We start from the raw sequence: 15,921 nt of genomic DNA on the forward strand, positions 1-15,921 counted from the left end.
CCCCGCTCTGCACCCTGGTCCTTGCACTTAGGAGAATCCGCGGCGGTGCAGAGGGTGCCACCCTGTCGTGTGGCGGCTCCATCCTTTTCCATCGTGTGGACGGACCCTGGCCTAGGTAGGCACCCACTGCTGATGAACATGGAGTTGCTTCCAGTTTCTTACTATTAGGGTGCTGTCATAAATGTTACAGACTTTTAAAAATAAGTTACCTTTTACTAGGTACTCGGCAAATTCTTGTAGGACGGGACACGTGGGTGAGACTCATGTCAGTAGGAGCGTGGGCACCCAGGGCTGCCCAGCCCTGTTAGCAGGGCACACGCCCCCTGCTTCACAGGCTGTTTGAGGCAGAATGAGTTACTTCCCACCTGTTGGAATACGTTTGAGTAGTATTCCTTTCTAAGATCCATTACCTGTCTCAGGAGATTCTGTGCAAACTCCAGGTTCTGCAGCCTCTGTCTGCTGATGGCATTAACTTCAGTGAACTTGGCGGCAAGAGCCGCTTCCTGCAGGAGAGCAGCCAGGAGTCAGCAGGCTGTGCGGGAAGTCAGCTGGATGGTGTTTGGAAAGTCTGGCATTTGAGGACAGAGGGTATGGTTCTTGCCCCTTCCTACCTGGAGTTCTACTGCGGTCTCACCCACTAGATTGAAAACTGGATTTAGAATCCCCAGTGACCTTGAGCAGGTCTCTCTCTGTCTGAGCCTTAATGTGCTCATGTACAGAAGGAACTGGTAACGTCGGCCCTCCGTACGTCCCTGCATGCTTCACAGGGGAAAGGGGAGCCTCCCGTCTGGGGCTCTGGCACACATAACCCCAGCATGCTGTCTTTCGAGGCACATCCGTGTCGCTGCCCCAGAATAAGTTCATTATCCTCTCTTATCGGACCTCTTCGCACCCAGTAGGGTTCTTGGCCCCGTTTCCCTATTATGTATTGCCTTTGAGGCCTGCATTCTGAGCTCTGGAGCGGGGTGCTCCAAGAAGGCCCGGCGCATGGAGCTCACCTCTTCCCTCACTTTGGTGGCAGGGGACTGGAGCCTGGCCCTCTTGCTCACATGGCTGCTCCTTCCATTCTCCAAGTCGAGAAGGGACCTTAGTTTCTCCACTTCTAACTCGTAGTCCTGGGTGAGAGAGACATGGCAGAGGGCACACAAGAGCTGTTGAGACCAAAATGTTTTTACACCCTTTCCAGCTGACTGCAAAGGTCTCCCACTCAGCAGCACCCTGTTCTGACTGCCAGGAAGTTTTGAGAACCATCGCTACATCAACACGACAGAGCTACATCCCCAAACAACATGTGAGACAAGAAAAAGTAGGTGCACAGTCTCCCTCCATCCCCAAGAAGTGCTCCCTCCAGGCCGTCCCTGGCCTAGAGAATGTGACATTCTGCTTTCTTCTATTAATTCTGTACGGTAAGCCTTTTCTCAAGTTGCCCCCTCTTAGCCCTCCTGTGCATCAGTTTGGGGACTTTACCATCCATCAAGTGCTTGGATGATAATTTAGCTAGCTGTTCCTCTACTGTCGGAATTTAAGTTCGTTCTAGTTTGTCTGTTTTGCTAGTGTAAATAATGCTGTTTTACTATGCCTTTGTTTATCCCACATTCTTTTGTCTTTTGTCTTTTTTCCTTTAGGATAAATGCCCCCAGTTACTGCTTCATTCAAACAGTAGAAAGCCCTTTCATGGTACTCGATGCCTAGTGCCTTCACTTTCCCAGTTTGGGGGCCGCCAGCCACGCCTGAGGGGGCTGGGCTGGGGGAGGAGGCCCTGCCGTGCAGCTCTCACCTTGACGGCCTGCTGGTACTGCTGCGAGTGGGCATGGACTTGCTGGACTTCCTGTTCCCTTCTTGCTATTTCATCTAGCAGGTTCTGTAAGACAACACAGACGTTAAAAATAAAAAACTTAACCCCCCCCAAAAAAAACCTTGATAGAGTAGCTGGATTCCTTGAAGTCTGAAATTACTCTTCTGTAGCACAAGGTACACATGGCTTCCTTGCTGACACTTTTGTAGCATTTGTCTGTTACGAAAGGCAATTCTAAGGCCCTGAGAAGAAGGGCCAAGAAGGATAATTATCTCTGCCAGGAAACTAATGTTTATTGAGTGCTTTGAAATGTCACACACCATTCCAGTATCTTAGATTATCCCACTTAATCCTGTGAGGTAAGCACCACCTTAGCTCCAGTTTATAAATGAAGAAAGCGAGGCTCAGTGACTGGCCCCTGGGCACACAGGTGGTAGGGGTGGCAGCGGGATCTGAGCCTAGGCTATTGGGTTTCCTGTTCCTCGTCTTTCCCCCTAGGGCCCTGCTGCCTTGTGGGGAGCCAAGACGTGGGGCTTTGGAAATAGGGTTTTTCCCCATGAGGGCTCCTCTTGTGTTTCTGTAGCTTTTGCTGATTTAGCAAGTGTGGAATGTCCACTCTGTGCTGGACACGGAGGCGGGAGAGGTGAGGGAGACACCGTCCTTGCTCTCAGAGACTCAGGTGCTGGGAGCCTGCCAGCGAGGACGCAGCCCTGCCGGACCGCTGCCCAGCCCCAGCCGCCACCCACAAACGTGGAAGCAGCCGTCTTACCTTCTGGTTGTTGAGCTTGGTCTCCATCTGGCCAAGGCTGTCTGTCTCCTGGGGCTCATAGCTGGGGATGCGGGACAGGAACTGGAGCAGGCGGTCGCGGCTGCTGCGGAAGTCACCGTGGGCAGCCTGGGCGCTCTGCAGGCTCCGGGCCCTGCGGGGACAAAGCCGATCAGGCCTCGGCACGGGGGGCGGATGCTTGCTGAAAGCTGCTCGCCATCCTTTTTTGAAGAAATCACCTGTGCTCATTTTTTTAACAGCGGGGAGGGATGGGTCAGGGAACCAAAAGTAATTTAACTAGAAATAGCCTAACCAGTCACTGGAAACGGAGTAATTAGGTAAATGATGGACTGTGGAGTTGGAACACTGCATGGCCGCTGTAAGGGCAGGGAGGGCCACGTGTTCTGACTCGCGGGGCTGCCCACTGTGTGTTCTAGAACCTAAATAACCCACAGGGCCAAGGAGACATCACAAGGGAGGCGAGGAAATCTGAACTCACCGAAAATAAAACAATCACATTTGTATCTTAGTGAAGCAGTGCTTAGTGGGAAATAACCTAAGTGCTTAGGTTAGCAAAAAGGAAGCTCTCAAACCAACAATGTAGGATTCTACCTTTAGGAAGAAGAAGACGAGCAAAGAGAAACTAAAACTAAGCAAGAGTAGGGAATGACACTGAGCAGATGTCACCAGAACTGCAAACAGGGAGACAGGAGGGAGGTCACCGACACCAGAGCTGGTTCTTTGAAACAGTCAATAAATAAACCTCAGACAGAATGATCAGGGGAGAAAAGAATAAACAAATACAACAAAAGAAGACATAACATCAGGAATGAGGGAGAGGACCTCCCCTCAGCATCTGCGGACGTTAAAGCATAAGAGAACTTTACGAACAATTTTATGCCAATAAAGCTCAACTACTTGATGAGGACGATGTGCCCTTGAAAGACACAGATTTCTGAAGTTGACTCAAGAATGAGATGACTCAAATAGTCCAGTATCTCTTACAGAGGTTGAATTGGTAGTTACAAACCTCCTCACAAAAAACAAACAAACAAACAAACTGCAGGCCCAGAAGGTGAATTCTATGACGATTTAAGGAAGCAATATCAAGTCTACGGAAACCCTCCCAGGAAACAGAAGGGCAGGAGGGAACAGTTAGTGTCTCATGAGGCCGGCAAAATAACGCCAGGGAAAATATAGCAAAACGTGGCATGTTGTCATTCGCTTGTACAGAACCTTTTTGGAGAGAGACACAGGGACTGGGAACAGTGCCTGTCTTGGTGGGGGGGCTGGTCACTATCACCTGAGTTTCATTCTTTGTACATGTATTGCTTTTTTCAAAAAGGGGAAATTATTTAGAAAACACAGCCTTTGGTAGTGTTCGCACAGGTCCCACTCTGGTGCTTTAAGGCAGACGAGCTGAGCCAAGGCCACCGCCCCCCACAGCACCCTCACCTGAGCTCAACCTGCCGGCAGAGGTTGTCAAAGCGCTGGCCCAGCTTGTGCACTTCGGCCTCCTGGCGCTCCAGGTCCGGGCAGTGCTCCTGGAAGCGGCTGGCCAGCGAGCTGGAGCACTGCTTGGCCGCCTGCAGGTTCCGCTCCACCTCCCCGAGGAGGGCCTTCTGGGTCTGCAGCTCGGAGGCCATGGCCTGCCGGGGCGGAGAGGCAGACGGCGGGTGCTGTGGCCAGAGCTCCAGGGACCAGGACGCGTGACCACCCCCTCCCCCGGATGCGTGGCCCCTCAGGGCGCTTGGGGCTGCCAGCTCTGAGAGGGTGGGAAGACTGGGCAGGCACAGGGGCTTTGCCCCTGAGTTTCTCCTCGAACCTACGGTCATCTCTGCAATTTCCATTTCATTGTGATAAACAATACCCCAGAAAAACTAACTTTCTTTTCTTTTAATTGAAGTACCATCAGTGACAATGTGTCCATTTCTGCTGTACAGCAGTGTCCCAGTCATGCAGGTACATACATATATTCGTTTTCATATTTTTTTCTTTGAAGGTTATTACAAGATATTGAATATAGTTCCCTGTGCTATACAGCAGAAACTCTTTTTAAAAATCTATTTTTATATATAGTGGCTAACATTTGTAAATCTCAAACTCCCAAATTTATCCCTTCCCACCCCATTTCCCTGGTGACCATACAATTGTTTACTACATCTGTAAGTCTGTTTCTGTTTTGTTCATCATTCTAAGTGAAGGAAGCCAGAAAGAGAAAGAAAAATATCCTATCATATCACTCATATGTGGAATCTAACGTCTAAAACCCTGCGGCGGGCAGCATGTGCCTGTGACGCCCAGCCCGGGCCCAGAGTGGCCTCGGCGAAGGCTCTGTCCTTGGAGCCCACTTCCTGGGCTCTGAGGTGAGGCTCTCAGCACGTGGCAGGGTTTTGTGAGATGGGGTGTGAATAAGGGGCCTCCTGCAGGCTCACAGACTCCGGTGCCTGGAGCGGGCCCAGTGGCAGCTGTGAAGACAGCACCTGCTGGGCTGGGGCAGAGGCTCCTCCACCCGGCTGACCTGCCCCGTGGGCGTGCGGGCCCCGGTGGCCGGATCTGCTCACCCAGAGATACTGGGAGTCTGGAGGGATTCTGTGGATATTTGACTTGAAGAAACTAGCACCTGATTTCCACAGGCCACCCAAACCCCGGCACAGCTGGGACTCCAGACCTGGAGGGACTTGCTGCCCTGGGCCTTGGGCCTCTCGACTGTCCAGAGGTAGGGGTTAGGGGTGTCCGGGGCCCATGCCCAGCTCAGAGAAAGCTCCCAAGGCCCAGGATCCCCAGACCTACCGCCAACTCCTGCCTCTTGCTGTCCAGGGCACGGCCACTCTCGGGCACCGTGTCCTCCTGGGCCAGCTGGTTCTCGTACATGGCCAGCACCTCCCGGCCCTGCTGCAGGCTCTTCTCCAGACGGTTGGCAATGTCGACCCTGAGAACACAGGTCAGCAGTTGGGGGGGAACCTGGCCCTGGACCCACCTGGCCTCCCTGCTGCCCGCCTGCACCCACTTTTCCTGGGCCACGTCCAGCAGCTGCACCAGGTGCTCGTATCTGCGGTGTGTGTCCTCCACCCGCGTCCTCAGCAGGGCCGCGCTGCCACCGTCCGCGAGGGCCCGCACAAACGCCTCGCCCTCGGCTGTGCTGCGTGCCTTCTCGGGCTCGATCCGCAGCAGCTCGTTGGTGATGTTCTGTGGGGACCAGAGCCCCTCGCGTTGGCCACAGCCGTCAGCCTGCCTCCCCCCAGGGACCTCCTCCCCAGGGAGCCTAACTAGGGCTCAGGGGAGCCAGCCAGGAGCCTGCATTTGTAATGAGCATCCCAGGGAATTCTGATGTAGGGGGTGGTGACTCATGAGCCATGAAAACTAACAGGGAATCATCAAGCATTTACTGTTCCCACTACTTTACACGGATGATTTTTTCATCTCTGGGGGTGACCTTATGAAGTAGGTAGGACTCCAAGCAGCTTAGGAGGGGACTTGGGGCCCAGTCACGCCCCCACCCCTGTACCAGGTGTCCTCTGGGCCCTGACTTGGCCCCTAATGGCCCTGATGTGGCCCCATCAAGGCCATGGCACTTCCTCCAAGCCCCGTTCCTCTTCTGTAAACCAGGAACGGTCGCGCTCACCACAGAGGGTACGGAGGACTCAGGAAACTTGAAACAGGTGAGCAGTAGATGGCGTCATGTGCCTCAACTCACCCCATCCTGACGCCCCGCGAGTGGGGACCAGCCTATTTCACTGAAGAAACTGAGGACTGGGCTTAAACAGTGTGTCTGCGGTCAAGTGGCTAGTGAGACAGCTCTGCAGCTCCAGAGCCTGTGAGCCGCCCTGCACTGTGGCCTCTTGGATTGGTGCTGAGGTCCTCGGGCGCACGCACTGCTGTTGTCAGCACTGCCACGAGCCCACGGCGACAAGCTGTGCAGAGGCGGCCTCAGCTCCACCAGCCCTTTCCCCTGGGGACGTGTCTGTGGGGGGTGCCAGGCCTCAGGCACCTCCTTAATCCTTGGCCTAAAACAGCCCCCTTGCCCCATGACTTGGCCTACCTGTTACATGCGGTAGGTGGTCCCTGTCAAGCAGGGGCCCCCGAGAGCCAGTGGGCCAGCCCGTGCCCCAAGCCTGGCAGTACCTTGAGGTGCTTGGCCCGCTCGGCACTGTCCTGCACGGCCCGGCCCTGCTCCAGCGGTGGCCGCAGGAGCCCCGTGATGGCCTTCTCCTGCCGGTCCAGGTCACTGGCCACCTTGTCCAAAGCAGCCAGCAGCTGCCGCCCCTGGAGGTCGGAGGCATCTGCCAGAGGGAAATCACAGTCAGGAGGCAGTGGTGGAGCGTGAGGCCAGGGAAGGGGCCACTGAGGCCAGCTCGGCCTCCCCCACCCCTGCCATCCCATCTGCAGCACAGACCCTAGGCCTGGCCCCTCCCCAGAGCCTTGGGCAGCGGCCCGGGCACCCACCTCCAAGGCTCTCTGCCTTCAGCACCTCTTGCCGCTGCTGGAGTGCGCTTCTGCTCCCGGCCGCCTTCTGCCGCAGGCTCTGGTACTGGCTGCCCAGGCTGTGACAGCAAAAACGGGCTGGGGACCCAGGGCAGCCCATGCCCCCACCACCCACGGCCGCCGGGCCCAGGGTGGCTGGACAGACAGCCCCAGGGAGTCAGGTGGCTCATCAAAATGCGTCAGAAAGTGAAAATGACACATGGGAAGGGTTTACTCAAACCCTGGTCTGTCCTCGCTCCTGGGTTCAGTGGACCCTCCCTTCCCTCCTTCCTTTCTGTGTGTGTCTCTCTCTCCTCTTCATAGCAAATCTTACTATCTAAAATTATTTTGTTTACTCTGTTTTCTCCACCAAGATGTTACCTCTGAGGGAGTACAGAGAAGATGCTCAACACATATTTGCTGAATAAATAAACGAAGGAATTCCTTGAATCACTCATTCAGAAAGAGTTTTTGGATACTTGCTTTGCACCAGCTACTGAACAAGGCCCTGGAAATAGTAAATCCTAAGGAGCCTCTGCCCAGTGAGACTGACACAGACACAAAACACCCTAATGAGAGCAGCACAAGAGATGGGAGAAGGTGCTTGAGAGCCAAGAGGCAGCAGCCCTTTCCCTGGAGCCAGCGTGGGGGATGAGGGTGCAGTCAGGGAAGGCTTCACAGGAGAGGTGACACCTGGGCTGGGTCTTCAAGCCAAGAGGCCTGAGCCTGTAAGGCAGTGGGTAGGTGTCCGGGTAGAGGGAGCAGCATGTGCAAAGGCCCAGAGGCACTGGCAGAGGAACTACTCTCTGAACTGTGCTTACACACCACACATCAGCCTGGCCAATGGGATCTGCAGCTGTGGGGGTGTTAGTGGCACCCTGAGGCTGAGATGGGGGGTCTAGGTAGTGGGGCCAGCCCACGCTGTACCTGTCGGCCAGAGCCAGGGCCTCGGGGTCAGTGGGGGGGATCATGAAGCAGACGGCTGGGGCAGTCAGCTCGTTCCCTGCGCTGTCCGTGAGGTCCCAGCTCTCCCCGTTGTTCCTCTGCAGGGTGTAGCTGTAGCCCCGAGAGATCAGGCCCTGGCACGGGGACAGGCCAGTCAGAACGCACAGAGAAACCTGCCCCGGTCGGTGGCCAGGGGCCCAGTACAGCCTCATCCCTGCCTGTCACTCTGAGACCTGGGGAGTCTTAGCCTGTCTCCTAGACCCTCCCCAAGATGGGCCAACACCAACGGAACATGTGTTGGGGCTGCCGGCCCAGCACCCGCCTGGATTTCCCTTTGGGTGCACCCCCACACCCTGCAGTCCCGTGTGCTCTTATCCCTTCCTTCCCTGACTTCTTGGGATGGACATGTGACTCAGAGTGGGCCAATGAGAACCTCCACTGGGAGTTCTGCTGGAATGACTGGGGCTGCTAAACTGGCAGAACAGGCCAGGGTTGCAGTTGGGGTGGTATGGGGGGTTGGCAGAGAGTGACCCCAATGACAGAGATGAACACAGGTTCCTGAAAACATTCAAGGCCCTGCATATAGCCATGCCACCCCTAAAGCCTTTCAGTGACATGAGAAGAGGCAGACATGGGCTCAGCCTGCCTGGGGCACCTGGGGCACCTGGGGCACCTGGGCAGTGGCTCACCTGGTCACCCTCAAAGTCACAGAGGGCCTCCACGGGGATGGGTTGCAGTGGCGTCTCCCGGCGGTACTTGAGGGGCACCACCTGCTGCCCTCGCTTCTGCAGGCCCCGTACCACGTGCTCGTACTTGTCCAGAGCCTTCTCCTGGTCCTGAATGCAGAGAGGAGAGCCTAGGTGAGACCTTCCTGGGGCAGGAGGCAGTGCCCGGTCGGCAGGTAGGGAGCTGGGCAGGGCCCTGTCTGGGCACCACTCACATCCAGCTCCCGCAGCAGCAACTCAATCTGGTATCGGTCTTTGAAGTCAGGGCTGTACTTCTGGTTCAGGTCCGAGTCCACCTTGCACAGCAGCTCCTGGGCGTCCTTCACGTCTTTGTGGAACTAGGGGAGACCAGGTGGCCTTATTACAGACAGGAAACCACTAGGATGCCTGGCTATGGCTTTAAGCCAGCTCCCCAGTGGGGCTGAGACACCCAAACAGGAGTTAGTTCCATTAGTGTCATCTGAGTTCAGGTGCCCCCACACCACATACTCATAAGACTAATGTGCGGACCTCTTGTTAAAAACACACATTCTGGTGGAAACAATGCGGTATCCATCAACAGGGGAAGGCATAAACAGTATGGTCCATGTGCATGATGGAATATTATTCAGCCAAGAAAAGGAATGAAGTTTTTGTTCATGCTACAAAACGATGAACCTCAAAAACATCATGTTCAGTGAAAGAGCCAGACACAAAAGGCCATGTACCATGTGACTGCACATCTATGAAATATCTAGAAGAGGCAAATCCAAAGAAATAGAAAGTAGAGGGGAGGGTAGAGCTCCTGGGTTCAAATCCCCAGTATGTTAGAGGTTACCAGGGGTTGGAATGAGGAGCCATTGTTTAGTGGATACAGTGTTTCTATTTGGGGTGATGAAAAAGTTTTGGAAAGACAGTGGTGATGGTTGCACAACACTGTGAATGTAATGAATACCATTGGATTGAACACTTAAAAATGGATAAAATGGTAAATTATATATATTTTTTACCAAAATTAAAACCCCACACACCTATTCCTGGGCCTGTGCTATCCTGGTGAGTCAGACTCTCTAGCTCCAGCCCCTAGGGAAGGCAGACAAGGGCTCAGCAAGCTTGGGGTGCCCGTGTACACTACTCGAAACATAGACACTGCAAGGCCTGGGGATGCAGCCCTGCAAGGCTCCTGGAGGAAGTGGCACCGAGGCCACAAATGAGCCAGATAGACACTGAGTGCTACCACAAGTGGCGCTCTGGACTAACAGTTACCTGGTGGTAGTCTTCCATATACTTCAGGTGGCTCTCCTCACAGATAAGCAGGTTCAGATACTCCTTCCAGTCTGCGTGCACTGCCTCCATGTGAGCCTGACAGGACAAAGGGGGCAGATTGCTGCTGGCCAGGTACCTGGGACACCAGGGGAGAGATGACAGGATTCCAGACCAAAAAAGGGTAGAGGAGAGGGGCAGCTGGCTTCTGCCTGGGTGTGGCTACCACAGAGGCAGTCAGCTCCTGCTCACAAGTGGGAGGAGGAGAGAGGAGAACGTGCTGAGGAGCCAAGAAGTGCTGCTGTGTACGGGTGCTCAGGTTGTGCACTGCACAAGGGATAAGTAGGGGCTGTGTCTGCCCAAAGTGGTGTTTTAAAAAAATTCTCACAAAGGCACTCCCCAAATTCATGGCCACCAGAACGCAGACTTTATTTGGACATAGGGTCTTTGCCGATGTAATTGGTTAAGGATCTCTAGATGAAATCATCCTGGATTTAGGGTGGACCCTAAATCCAACGTTTGGTATTCTTCAAAGAAGAAGAGATGACACCCAGGTAAGAAGATCACGTGAAAACACAGGCAGATATAGGAATGATGCAGCTCCAAACCAGGGAATGCCAAGGCTTGCCAGCAAGAAGCAAAGAGAAGGACAAGGAAGGATTCTCCCCTGGAGCCTTCGGAGGAAGCAAGCCTGCCAACACCTTGGTTTACAACTTCTGGCCTCCAGAATCAAGAGAGAATAACTTCTTGTTGTTTAAAGCCACCATGTTTGTGGTCACTTGTTACAGCAACAATAGCAAACTAATACGGGCACCACATGGGCTTCAGAAGTCTGGGGGCCGAGGGCAGGACATGGCAAAAGATCAAGGTAATGAGAGGAGGCACAGCAAGAGGAGATGGCAAGATGGAAAGACGGACAAACAGACACAGAATGAAGGACCCCCACCTTGGTGGGGGGCTGCCCAGGTGCAAGCGGCCCACAGCAGAGGCTACCCTGAGGCCAGCCTGGAGGAGGCAGCCCCTCCCAGGCTCACGCACCTCAATGGAGTTCCTCCCGGGATGCTCGGCTGCGAGCAGCTGGTCACCCTCGCTGTGCAGCTTGTTGATTCTCTCCTCTTTGGCCTCCAGGTTCCGGTTGATGAAATTCTGCAGGGTTGGGGTGGTGGAGAGGCTCAGAGTCCAGCCTGGCAGCCCCAGGATTCCCACCGGACCCCGGCCTGGGCCCGCAGAGCCCAGCGCCTACCTCGTACTGCCGCCGGCGACTGGGGTAGTCGAGGTTGTGGTCACTCCAGTCGTACTGCATGCGGCCCCGGGCCTGCTGGTCCAGCCAGTACAGCTCGTTGGTGCAGCGCTGCATGTAGTCCTGCAGCGAGCTCAGGTGCTCCTGCCGCGCCTGGGACGCCGCCTGCGGGCGGGGTGAGGACAGGGCTGCAGCCTCCTGCTCAACTGGACTCCCCTGGATGAGTCGGCTGACCGCCCTGAACCCCTCCATTCACTCAGCAAACATTTATTGAGCACCTACTAAGTGCTGGGCGTGGCTCCAGGCACTGCAAATACAGCAGTGAGCGGCACAGACAAAACCCTCACAGAACTGAAACATTTTTTGTGGAGCCTCAGTTTACCCATCTGCAAAAGGGGCTAACGACAGCACTAATCTCACAGGGCACAAGCCTGGTGTTCCATAAACGCCAGCAGCTATGCCTCCACTTCTGTCTTTAACATGTCATTGCACAGCCGGCTGGGAGGACGGTAGCAAACTACTGCTTTACATCTGAGAAGAAGCCAGGCAGGGAGAGGTGGGAGGAGAGCTGTCTGTGTTTCACTCTGCAAATGAGAACAGCAGCTAACACATACATGGGCGCCCACGTGCCAGGACTGTGCTGGGACTTCTCCAGTACTAACTCCTGCAGTCTTCAAAGCACTCCTATGAGCCAGGGAATCGAACTAACTCCATTTTGTAGATGAGGAGCTTGCGTGCAAGGTCTCCCCACCAAAGAAGTGGAGGCAGCCTGGCTGCAGAGCCTCCTCACAATCCTACCGTTGGCACCCCTGACTCTCACGGCTGAGGTATCTGCAAGGCCCACAAGGAGGCATCTGTGCATCCCTTGTGCAGTTTTAAAAAGAAGATCTTCTTGGAAGGTTTTGAAAAGGGAAACAGAAAACTTTTGCCTGTTAAGCACATGCATCATACTCAACACACAGTAGGTGCTCAATAAAGATTAGGAAGCAAACTATAGGATGAGCTGTGTCCTTTGGGTCTTTTGGGGTTTTCCATGAGCACAGGGCAATCGGGGACCCCTCTCAGGCAGGGGCTCGGGGTACCACCTCTTCCCACTTCACCTCCCTCCGTCCTGTTTGTTTGCTTATTTTTGTTTTCTGGGGGGAGCTAATTAGATTTATTTAGTTAGTTATTTTAATGGAAGTGCTGGGGATTGAACCCAGGGCTTCCTGCATACCTAGCGGGTACTCTACCACTGAGCTGGACCCTCCCTCCTCCCTCCGTGCTGTTTGAAATGTTTACAGCACATGCTTCCTGTCCCCACTGCCGGACTCCCCATCCCCCCATCCCATTCCCAGGGGCGTCTCACCAGCAGCTTCTGGTACTTGGCCTGGAGTTCGCTGTTCTGCTCCTGAGGGTGGAGCGGGGGACATGGGTTAGGGCGGGGGCTGCAGGTGGAAGGCCCTCCTCCCAGGGATCCCCTCCACCTGCCACGCACACACCTTGCCTCCATCCTTGGCCAGGTGGGGCCCGATGGCCTTGACCTCATTGTGGAAGATGTTGTGCTGCTCCACCTGGTGGTCCACCAGCGGCAGGTCCGTCCCAAAGCCCTGGCTGCTCAGCTTGTCCTGGCGGGGCGCGTGGAGAGACAACACACGCACAGGGTGGGCTGGGGGCTCAGGACTCACAGCCCACTGGTACCCCGTCCCCCGTGAGCCTTGGCTCCCCACCTCACAGCACCGGCCGAGGAGTGAGCGGAGTGGCCCTGGAGGGACTCGAGGACAGGCTGTCACCTCTCCTGCCACATCTCATCTTGTTTAATCCCACAGCCACCTCAGAGGCTCTCACAGTTGCCGTTTCCATTTCACAGTTGGGGAAGCAGAAACCAGCCAGGGGAGTCACTTGCTTAGGGTCACACTAGTAGCCAGGCTTCTCCATGGTGGAGACAGGCTAGTGAAGGCACAGGAAGGGCAGCAGCCAGCCAGAAATCTGGCCGCTCCCTCCACCCTGCTAGGACCTCAACGATCCCGGGAGGCTCCCAGTTGCCACCACTTCTGCTGTGTGACCCTGGGCTAGCTGCCGCACCTTTCTGAGTCTTGCTCATCTTATCGACACAAACATTGGTAAACACTGGGAACACGACTCCCTCCCCAGCAGGACTGTGGCACCTGTTAAATGGTGAGGGTCTCCCAGCCCACATGCAGCCCCCTCCCAGATGAACCTGGGCTGTACCAGCTTTTCCTCCACCAGCGCCTCCCAGTTGACCTGTGGGTCCACCTCCTTCACTGCCAGGTTGTAGATCTGCTTGTGTTTCACATGGAGGTTGGTCACACGTTCCCTCAGCTGACGGATGCTGAGTGGGGAGAGCGGCCACCCTGGTTAGCGAGGCTGGATGATGGGGGCACTGCCTACAACCCAAGGAGGGGCCTTACACCCCAGCCCCCAGCCTCAGCTTTCTGCTCGGTGGTCTGGAAGGACAGGTTCACAGTGGCCTTGGGTTCCAGGCAGTCACTCCCACCTTGCTCCTGTCCACTTTCCTTCATCCTGCCTTCCCTATCAATGCTTCCTGAGGGCCTACTCTGTGCCCAGAACCATAGAAGGTTCCAGAAGAAACAGGCATATCTGCTGCTCTCTGAGCCCACTGTCCAGAAGGACCATTGGGTGCTGTGGGCTGTGTCAGGGACAGCGGTTTCTGCACACCTGAGCTGAGGCGAGAGCCACAAGCTTGGGGAGTCAGGTGGGCAGCAGGCCAGGGGGCAGCATGTTCACAGGCCGGGAGGTTAGGCAGTGCGGCGGGCAGGGGCTGTGGTGGCCGCACTCTGACCAGAACAGTGGACACCAGGGCTCTGAGCCTCAGTTTCCTGGACTGCAGAATGGGTTGTGAGGATGATGGGAAGTGTTTAGTAGGTGCTGGAATTCAGTCAGCCCTCTCCCTGACTCGGTTTCTGACTGGTGAGTGGCTGCAGCCCTGCTGCCCTGGCCCCGCGCAGCTCCCTCTGGACCTACTCTTCGGCGATCATGTCCCCCTGGGGGTGCTTCATGTGCTTGGCGATGGCCGCGTCCGCCTCCAGCACATACAGCAGCTTCTCCGAGTCTGACACCTTCTGCAGGGCCACGTCCCGGTGCTCAGGCTGCTGGCCCTCCTGCAGCCGGGCCAGGTCCTGTGAGAGTCACAAAGGGGAGGGGGACAGTAAACAGGGACTCAGTGGGCACTGCTGGGATGGGAGGGGCAGGAGGATAGGGGTCAGAGAGGGGCTCCCTTGGCCAGGCCCAGCCTCTCCTTAAGGGCCTCCTTGTGGACAGAGAGACATGGCCCTGCCCCCTAGCCCAGTGGGGACCCCACAGAAAGGCAGGTTGACAGATAAACCTCACAAGGGTGACTGCAAGTTCGTACAAGCTGGTGTTTACAAGGAGACACAGCAGAGGGGGAATGAGGGGGACTGGCTTTAGCACCAGGGCTCATCACCCTCTGAGGCCAAGAATAAAAGAAGAAAGGGAAGAGTGTTCTAGGCAGAGGGAATAGCCTGTGCAAAGGCCCTATGGCAGGAAAGGACAGCTGAGACTTTGGCCAGTGATTGAGGCTAGAAGTGTTGGGGGAGGAAGTGGGAGAGAAAGCCGAGCAGGGCCAGAGCAAAGAATGGCTGGAGGGCAGAGACACGGCCCCACCTATCCTTAGAGGAGAATCCTCTAGGAGCTCTGCCGGCAAGAGGGTAGAGCTGGGAGGACAGTCAGTGGTTGTGACAGGGCCCTGGTGAAAGCTGAGGGTGGGCCAGGCTTGGGTGTCGCCAACGGAAATGGCGAGAATGAACAGAGTGGGGGTTGTCCGCAAGGTACCGTTGATAAGTCGCTGATGAGTCCAGGGTTTCTGCTTATTTAGGGAAAAGTGGTGAGTTGGCAGTGGAGACAGCCCATTAATTCACTTAGTCCACATTCAGGGAGCACGGCCGGACACCGTGCCGGGACTCCGGGCCCAGGGGGCACAAGTCAGAGACTGGACTGAGCACAGACCGAGGGTCACACGGGGGGCCTAGTGAGGCCAGTCCCCTGACCTCACTGGGTCTCAGCACCCCCATTTCTGCAATGGGAATAAGAGAAACCCCTGCTTTGAAGAGGCTTTCAGGTGACCTGAGGACTCTCCCTCGGCAGTGAGAAGAAGGCAGCAAAGACTTGGGCTCCGTCAGGGATAAGCCTCGAAACCACGCAAGTGAGAGGAGCCGGACGGGAAGGCCATGCCTTGTGGGATTCATTTATGGGAGCCAGTCCACAGACAGAAGGCGGATGGGTGGTTGCCAGGGGCTTGGCGGGGGTCGGGGGGGAATCTGCGGTAAATGGCCACAGGAGATCCTGCGAGGAAATGAAAACGTTCCGAAACCGACATGGACACGGATGTGCCACTCGTGAAGGTAGTAAAAATGCTGCGCTGCGCACTTAAGGGGGTGTTTCCTGATCCGTAGAACATGCCTCAATAAAGCTGTTAAAACAGAGAAAGGAAGAAAGGAGGAAGAAGTAGCGAAAGAAAAAAAGTGAACGGAGGTATGCGGTGCCTGGTACCGTCTCTCAGGGGAAGAGAAGGCATCCAGCCCAACCTTCCTGGGCTCCCTCTGGGAGGGCTGCGCGGGGAGGGGGCCCAGCGCCCCGAGGGGCTTGGAGGCGAGGCCCACATGTCTGCAGGCCACCTGTGCTGGACCATTACCCCACTCCAGGTGGGTCTGGCCAGGGAGAAAAAGTACAACAAAATGTCATGGTTCTCGGCTTGGGTGGAATT

The 15,921-nt window shown here is 55.6% G+C and overlaps 1 protein-coding gene across 4 annotated transcripts in view; it reads right to left on the bottom strand.

The window, feature by feature from the left end:
• The window catches only part of PPL (periplakin), a 42,376-nt gene that overhangs the window by 3,794 nt on the left and 22,661 nt on the right, over positions 1 to 15,921 (bottom strand). For 3 of the 4 annotated variants that reach the window (XM_072942646.1, XM_072942644.1, XM_072942645.1), the window contains exons 3-21: positions 14,163 to 14,317; positions 13,389 to 13,509; positions 12,659 to 12,784; positions 12,526 to 12,567; positions 11,181 to 11,342; positions 10,976 to 11,083; positions 9,941 to 10,036; positions 8,911 to 9,033; positions 8,660 to 8,806; positions 7,953 to 8,104; positions 7,008 to 7,105; positions 6,687 to 6,844; positions 5,572 to 5,750; positions 5,355 to 5,493; positions 4,017 to 4,210; positions 2,565 to 2,715; positions 1,778 to 1,861; positions 999 to 1,115; positions 411 to 503 (exon numbers count right to left, since the gene is read on the bottom strand). In XM_072942646.1, the coding sequence (XP_072798747.1) occupies positions 411 to 503; positions 999 to 1,115; positions 1,778 to 1,861; positions 2,565 to 2,715; positions 4,017 to 4,210; positions 5,355 to 5,493; positions 5,572 to 5,750; positions 6,687 to 6,844; positions 7,008 to 7,105; positions 7,953 to 8,104; positions 8,660 to 8,806; positions 8,911 to 9,033; positions 9,941 to 10,036; positions 10,976 to 11,083; positions 11,181 to 11,342; positions 12,526 to 12,567; positions 12,659 to 12,784; positions 13,389 to 13,509; positions 14,163 to 14,317 (2,445 nt within the window). Of the gene's footprint in view, positions 1 to 410; positions 504 to 998; positions 1,116 to 1,777; positions 1,862 to 2,564; positions 2,716 to 4,016; positions 4,211 to 5,354; positions 5,494 to 5,571; positions 5,751 to 6,686; positions 6,845 to 7,007; positions 7,106 to 7,952; positions 8,105 to 8,659; positions 8,807 to 8,910; positions 9,034 to 9,940; positions 10,037 to 10,975; positions 11,084 to 11,180; positions 11,343 to 12,525; positions 12,568 to 12,658; positions 12,785 to 12,886; positions 13,357 to 13,388; positions 13,510 to 14,162; positions 14,318 to 15,921 lie in introns of those variants that run through there. The other variant, XM_072942647.1, reaches the window with a different exon arrangement.

The sequence above is a fragment of the Vicugna pacos genome, chromosome 18 (assembly GCF_048564905.1).
Source record: "Vicugna pacos chromosome 18, VicPac4, whole genome shotgun sequence".
Taxonomy (NCBI): Eukaryota; Metazoa; Chordata; class Mammalia; order Artiodactyla; family Camelidae; genus Vicugna; species Vicugna pacos.